This window comes from Salvia splendens, chromosome 12 (assembly GCF_004379255.2).
Source record: "Salvia splendens isolate huo1 chromosome 12, SspV2, whole genome shotgun sequence".
Classification (NCBI taxonomy): domain Eukaryota; kingdom Viridiplantae; phylum Streptophyta; class Magnoliopsida; order Lamiales; family Lamiaceae; genus Salvia; species Salvia splendens.
The window spans coordinates 12,422,421-12,430,406 of NC_056043.1; the positions used below are offsets into that span (position 1 = coordinate 12,422,421).

The 7,986-nt window shown below is 38.1% G+C and overlaps 1 protein-coding gene across 2 annotated transcripts; it reads left to right on the forward strand.

Moving 5' to 3' along the window:
* The first annotated feature begins 2,190 nt into the window (after positions 1-2,190).
* Positions 2,191-6,289, forward strand: LOC121757066 (cyclin-D1-1-like). Of its 2 annotated transcripts, none has more exons than XM_042152545.1 (6): positions 2,191-2,579; positions 3,277-3,363; positions 3,946-4,044; positions 4,992-5,196; positions 5,453-5,583; positions 5,663-6,289. In XM_042152545.1, the coding sequence occupies exons 1-6, from the start codon at positions 2,349-2,351 to the stop codon at positions 5,858-5,860; spliced, it is 951 nt and encodes a 316-aa protein (XP_042008479.1). In that variant the 5' UTR covers positions 2,191-2,348; the 3' UTR covers positions 5,861-6,289. The 2 variants fall into 2 exon arrangements, with proteins under 2 accessions (XP_042008479.1, XP_042008480.1); XM_042152546.1 differs by having other exon boundaries at positions 5,475-5,583; positions 5,663-5,813.
* Positions 6,290-7,986: the final 1,697 nt, after the last annotated feature.

Sequence of the window (7,986 nt, forward strand, 5' to 3'; positions counted from 1 at the left end):
AGTATTTTATTTCATCATCTACTTTACTCTTTCTGTATCTCGCCTACTTTTTCTCTTTCCTATTTTATTTTACTTTCATTTAATCTATTCAACACAAATTCTTAATCTCTAACTTAGTTGGGACGGAGAGAGTATATTTTTATTAATACGAGAGGAAACTTTTTCCAAAAAATAAAATGTAGTAACATCTTTTGTGCGATAAACTAAAAAAGAAAGTGGAACATTAATCCACTTGGATTTTACATGGTTTTAGAGGGTAGTTTTTCTTGGTTTAGATCATATATTATGTACTTTGAGACATGGTTATAGTTACTTCGCTATGATATTGGTATTTTGACCATTTTGTGAATAATATGTAGAAAAATGTACAAAATATGTGGATGTGCAGCAACTTTGATTCGAGACAGTTTTTCTAGAGATATTGAAGTCCAATCAGTCCATATTGCATACCATTCTCTTTGTCTTCGAAAGAGCTTCGCATGGATATCTTAAACGTCTCAATCAGAGTTTGTTAGAAAACGTTATGGCCGTTTTACAAAGACTGCGCGGAGCAGTGACATAGCTGGCAACCCGCCGGGTTCGCATGCAAACGATCCTGGTGACCTGCCAGTAAAACACGGGAAAACGCCGTAGGCAGCTGGCGACCCGCATGCAAACGAACCTGGTGACGCACAATGAACCTGGCGTCCCGCCTGGTTTGACCAACAACTTATTTTGCACCCAAAGTCAACCCTAGGTATATATATGCCTAGGAAACGCCTCTCAACACATTCTACACGCCTCCTACCCCAAAAATATCAGTTTTTAACCTAGGAAGAAGAGAAGAACGAGCAGAGGATGAGTATTCATCGCAAGATTGAAGACGAGGCCTCCAATCCGCCTAACCCAATTCTAGGAGTTCATATTTTAGTTTTATTTCTGTTCAAACAATGTTTTTGAATACTTATTTGAATATTTCTTTGACTTTTGTGTTGAACATGAGTAGCTAAATCCTCCGTAGAGTTCTACGGGGGAGATACAATGATTCTTATGTTTAATTGATTTCCTTTTTCTATGTCTTGGCTCATGTGGTTATTTTGATTTCTTCTGTGCTTATACATTTATTTGACTGATCACCTTATAAATGCATGTGGATTTTACTATAAGACCTGAGAAGTGAGTAGTTTAATTTGAAAGAGAATGAATTGACGTCTTTGCCAATATAATCGAGAGATTTGAGCCTTTGAATGAAGGTAAGTATTTAGGAACTATTAGGAGTTGTTGCCTTAGTTCTAGGAAGGAGACTTCGGTTCTAGGTAGCAATCTACAAATTGTATGCTTCGAGCGGAGTTATAGTTTTACCTTAGTGATAGCTTAATAACCCTTGAGACCCTTTGTTGGTATAATTTGAAAATTAGTTGAGCATAGGATAGTTGTTATCGATCCGTAGAATTCAACCTTCATCATCCTTGATCTACATCCATTATCCGTTATTTGTCTAAGTTGTTTTTATTTGCTTTAATTATTGTTTATGTTTTGCTTTCAAGTAGATTTAGAAAACCAAAACCTTCTGATTCCTGTAGATAGTAGTTAAGATTGGTTCGTTGTACTTAGGTTAATACTCATTGTCTCCGTGGATACGATACTCTTGCTTACTGTTTGCTACATTAGCCCCGTACAATTACGGGTATACTTGTGTTAAAAATAAGTTGAGTCAAACATATATTAGGCACGGATGATGGACTATAATATAGTGATTAGTTTATACATACATATTTAGTTGCAACTTTAGAAATCATTTTGGTGTTAACTCTGTGCACAATATTTAGTTGCACTCTTCAATTTCAACAATAATTGTAGGTTGAATTATGCATAATATTAAATTGTAGTACTACTTTAATTTCACTATTCACTACTATTCAATTTTCAAGTTTAAGATGATTTGAAATAGGGTGTATTATCGTGTTAATTATTGTAAGTAAAGGCACACAAAAAAGTGAAGAAAAGAATGTGTATTGAAAAATACGTAATTATTTTAGTAGTAGTTTCTAAATTATTGGAGATTATACTAATGTATTGTTCATGCGCAGAAAAGCCATTTGCTCAGCATACAAAAATAAAGTCGAATCAACATAATTAAAAATAGCATTGTCCTTAAATTTTAAGTATTTAAATAGCCGTAGCAAATGTAGAGAAGTGAAGCGACCAAAATCTACAGTCTCTCATATCTCTCTCTCTCTCCACTATTTTTTCTCCACTTGCTCACATTTCCCGGCGGCTAACCCGGCAAATCCGGCGACACAAACCTGAATTTCAATAAAATATGATTCGAATAGAATGACTAGTCATCTTCGGAGGTCGCTATCGCCATGTCAGACTGCTTCTCCGACCTCCTCTGCGCCGAGTCCTCCACTAGTATTATCTCCCCCGGCGGCAGAGATTACTCATCGGATCTCGATTATCGGCCGCCGGACGCCGTGGAGTCCATCGCCGGACTGTTGGAAGACGAGATGGATTTAGCCGGACTCAGTAGCTCCCACGCCGTCGATCAGGCTATCGATGCGTCGATTAGATCGGAGTTTATCGCATGGATTCTCAAGGTATATTTTATTTCCTTTTTCCAGATTCAGGTATGCGATTCCTGCTACCGTAGCTTCACCTTACTGTTAAATAAAAATTGACTGAAAATGGATGCGGCGCAATTTTAGAACTGTCTATTAGGGTGTCCACTATAGGGGGCGGACAGCCCCCTCCCACCGCCGCCCCCCTTCTCGAACCGCCGCGCCGCCGCGTCAGCCGCGGCTATAGCCCCACTCCTTCTCTCTCTGCCACTCTCAGCCGCGTCCTCGCCCCGCACGCGGCTATCCCGCATCCGCCGCCTCCCTCCCCCCTCGCCGCGTCCGCCTCCGGGGCGGACAACTCCGCCACTATAAGGCGCCCCGCTTCCGCCCCGCTTTCGCCCCAAACGCGGCGTCCGCCGCGTCCACATTATAGTGGACGCTTTTATGCGCCAGCAATTGGGGACGAGACGATGAAACAGTACTCCCTCTGTCCCGTTAAAAATGAAACGTTTTCCTTTTTGAGTTGTCTCAGTAAAAATGAAACGTTTCCTAAAATAAAATAATTTTATCTCTATTTTTCTCTCTCTTACTTTACTCTTTTTTCTTTAACTCATAAAACAACCCTACCTAAAATCACGTGCCGAAAAGCAAACGTTTTATATTTATTGGGACGGAAGGAGAAATTCTTTTATGCTTTGTGTGTGGTTGGTTTGACTTTGACCGAAGCTTTGTGCAGGTGCATCGATATTACGGTTTTCAGCCGTTAACGGCGTATCTCTCCGTCAACTATTTTGATCGATTCGTTTGCTGCCATCACTCGCCGGTAACAATTCTGTCACCGTTAAGTAGTTACTGTTTTGCATTTGACGTGTAAATTACAAAAAATCATTTTATTGCTTATAAATAGACCTTCGCTTTAATTGGTGCATCAATAATATTTATCGCTGGACATTTTTGTAAATGTGCCTATAAATATAATCCTTCCACCCACTTACAAATCATTTAATATAATGCAATGTTTGGTATAAATGAATAAAGGTGTTGCATAATTAGATTGCATATATATAATAAAGTAATATAAGGCTGAGAATTATTTTAATTACTCACTAAATACTAAGTTGACGTAAACACCCAACTATTAATATCCAAGTCCAATTATTGAAATGACGCAATATAGATTTTTACTTTTCGAAACCAATTCCGTTTGATAATAATAAATCTAAATGAGGACGAGAAAGAACAGAAGTGAAGAACTATATTAGCACGATGCTTAATATTGTAATTCGTAAATAATTAAATAAACACAAGAGCAATCTTAGGTGGTAGCTAGGATGACCCATTTGTCTCATTAATTATTTGTAACTATATCTAATCTTGATATTTTGTGTATTAAATTTTGTGGCAGAAAATGAGTGGATGGCCACTGCAACTACTATCAGTTGCATGTTTGTCTTTAGCTGCAAAAATGGAGGAACGTCTAGTTCCTTCCCTTTTGGATCTTCAGGTATATATTGATTACTCCCTCCATCCTTTGAATTTTGTCACATACTATTAACTAACTAGACATAGGTTTTAAAAAATGTACTCCCTCTGTTCCACAATAAATGTCACTCTTTCCCATTTCGGTCAGTCCCATAATAATTATCACACTTCATTTTTACCATAAATGGTACGTATCTCACATTCCACTACCTCATTTCACTCACATTTTATTATAAAACCAATATAAAAAAATGGGTCTCACATTCCACTAACTTTTCCAACCAACTTTTCTTTACATTTCTTAAAACCCGTGCTTATAATAAGAGTGACAATTATTGTGGGACGGATGGAGTAATAGATAGTGGGTTGAAAAAAATAGTACAATGTGAGTCATACTTTTAAATATTCACTTTGTCTTATTAAAAATAACACGTTTTTCCTTTTTGGTTGTTCCATTAAAAATGAAACGCTTTCTAAAAGAGAAACAACATCATCTCTACTTTTTCCTCTCTTTTACTTTATTCTCTTTTTATTAACTCATAAAACAATACTACATAAAATCTTATATCAAAATTCAAATATTTCATATTTAATGAGACTGAGAGAATATTAGTTTTATGATAAAAGTTAGTGAAACGTGGAATTCATTGCCAACAAAGTTAAATGTGACAAATTTTATAGGGTGAACGGAAATAAAAATATGTGACAAATTTTTAGGAACGGATGAAGTATTAATTTTGATCTAACTTTAATTTTATTTATTAATTAAAAGTATGTTTGTTAACTATTGAAATCTTAGTTTCATCTAATTTTCCTATCAAACTAATTACCACATAATTAACTAAAATTGATTTCAACATGATTAAAACAATTTAGCCAAAATCCAATATTATTACAACATCATATGAAATTAAAAAAGATCAGTATTTATCAGGAGTAATGTATTAATAAATCATTTGATTACATTAGGTTGAAGACGCAAAATATATTTTTGAACCAAGAACTGTTCAAAGAATGGAGCTTCTTGTTCTAAGAGTCTTGGATTGGAGACTTGGATCATCCATCTCCCCATTTTGTTACCTCTCCTTTTTCGCGCACAAGATTGATCCATCTGGAATTTATACTGACTTCCTCACTACAAGGGCCAAAGAAATCATCTTCTCAACAATTCAAGGTATATGTATGATGTATCTTGTTAGTATGCCTTGAATCCGTATAGTTTGCCGCATACTCTGAAAACAATCTGTTCTCCGTTTCCGCCAGTGGACGTAGCCAACGCAACGTTGGTGAACCACGTAAATCTGTGTCTTCTTTACGTTTATGTTTACATCGATTACACAATTGCTCTATTTTGTCACAACATATCTAATAATACTTGATTGATTTTCTAACTGAAAAAAGTTTTAAATTTCTTCTTTCTATATTAACAGATACCAGCTTGCTTGAGTGTAGGCCATCTTGCATTGCTGCTACAGCAATTCTGTGTGCAGCAAATGATTTGCCGAAATTCTCTCTCATCACTGCTCACCAAGCTCAGTCATGGTGTGATGGACTCAACAAAGTAATAAATATTTTTAACCGTATGCCAATATATACAGTATATAGGAATTAATTGGTGTTATATATTCTTGATTATGCAGGATGAAATTATGATGATTCGGTTGAAAATGAAGGCAAAGAAGCCGCCAAAGATATTCCCAGAGATTCCAGTGACATACAGAGCAAGCACTGATTCATTGTCTTCTTCATCTTCATCTTCATCTTTTAAGAGAAACAGTGGTGGGATGGATGAAAATGAAGGGACTCGGGTTAAATATGAGCATGAGTTGCATAATTAAAGGAAAAAAAAAGAGAGTGGGTTCTAGAATAATAATAATATATCCTTAATATTTATTAAAAAAGTTTGAATAGTCTTGTGAGATTTAATTAGAGACAAAGTTTGCAGGATTTCCAGTTTATGAAACTGTTTTAGTACTATAGTGGGGACTGGGGTATGAATGAATTGAATTCAATTGTGGCATTCATTACTGAATTAATAGAGATTGGTGGGACCAAAAATGGCTGTGAAAAATCAATCGAGAGAGCAGAATTTGAGTGAGGCTGCAGCTATTTAGTGTGAGCCGAGGCTCCATTAATTCATGAATATTTATTCATTTTCCATGTTTTTTTAGTGATGAGTATGCAGCGTGTACGTGTGGGAATTGTCATTTTTTTTTATATTTGTATATATTTGGATTTTCTTCCTATGATTAATATTTGTTTCACAAGACAGCGACGTGTCTTTGTTTGTACTAATAAGGTTTTCATTTGTTTATTCAGTTTTTTCTTGTAACATTAAATTGGGGGTGATGGACGTGTTTCTGAGATTATGCAAAAATGCATGTGATTGGTGATGAATCGGCGAATTTTCGATGATGATAAATGCTTGTAAAAATAAATTACGACACAGAGAATTTTACGTGGTTCGATTTACTGAGGTAAATCTACGTCCACGGGGAGAAATGGGGGCAGGTTTGTATTGCTTGATCTGCGAATTACAGCTTACAACACAGACTTGCTATATGATTATTTCTCCAGAGAGATTCCTCCTTTTCTACCAGATCTAAGTTCTATTTATACATTGAACTAAGATCGTGGTTTACATCATCACTCTAGGTCGTGGATGTCGTGTAGGTCATGGCCTAAGATCGTGGCCTGAGTTGACGCCACGTGGTAGTGGGTGTGTTGGAAGTTGTGGAAATCCTGCATGGGTCCACTAACTCCTTGTTCGGTCGAATACTGAGACCGAACTGCTTTGGTTGCCGATCTGAGAGTAGAGCTTGATGCCGACCTGAGAGCAGAGCTTGATTGGTTGGCTTTTACCGAGCTGTAGGCTGAGGCCGAACTCTTTGGTAATGCCGAACTCATCCGAACTCTTTGGTCATGCCGAACTCATACTCTTCCTTGGGCTTCGGGCTGATGGGCCGTCATTGCTGTTGGGCTTGTTTAGTCCGTACCCCATCACTACCCCCCCCGAAAGACGAAGTGAATCACTTCGGCGAAGCGAGTCACTTCGGCATTCTGGATAAAGGTACGGGGGAGGCTGACGTCGGGGGACGTGCCTTGCATGTGACTGCATTAAATGCGACAGTAAAATCCGGCCGTTGAATCCTGAAAAGGTGGGATTCGAAACGGTGCGACGATTTTGAAATCTTCGCCGAATCTGATAAATACCTCCCTTCTTCATCATTGAAGCACTTTTGCGACTGCTTCTTCTGCACTCTATTTCCTTTGCGAAAATTCTCTCTCTCCGCTTTCAAGAACTTCTTCAGACTTTCTCCACCTTCAAAAAGTAAGAAAAATGTCTTCTTCTTCTTCTTCGGTGTCGGGTAGCGGTAGGAAAGGGGATAAGGGGTCTTCTAGCCGGAAAGAATCCGGGGAGAAGACCGTAGAGTATTTTCACAGTATCTTGAGTAAGGATACTGTGATATCCCTTCATGAAAAATACTCTTTTCCTGGGGGGAAAGCGGTGGTTCCCGATGATGATCATAGGGCTAACGACCCGCCGGAGGGTTATGCCACCGTTTACGAAGCCTGCTTAGAATGCGGGCTTCGTTTTCCTCTTCCCCCACCTTTTGTAGAGTTGCTAGATTTTTTTCAACTCCCTTTAGGTCAGGTGACTCCGAACTCTTGGAGGCACTTATCGGCTTTTGCTGCCGAACTGCGTAGGCTAGATAAGGATCTGTCTCTGAGGGCAATCCTTAATTTTTTCCAGTTTAAAAGGAAGGGATCTTGGTTTTACTTGATCCCCTTACAGCCTTTTAGGGCCTTCTGCAAAACCAAGTGGCCGAAATGGCAAAACCGTTTCTTTTTTTATAATAGGACTTCGGCTCCGGGCTTTCCTTGGAGAAGGCCGAAGTCCGTGATTCCCCATCCTCGGTTAGAACCGTTGGCCGAGCTCGAGGGCGAGCTCAATAAGATTCCT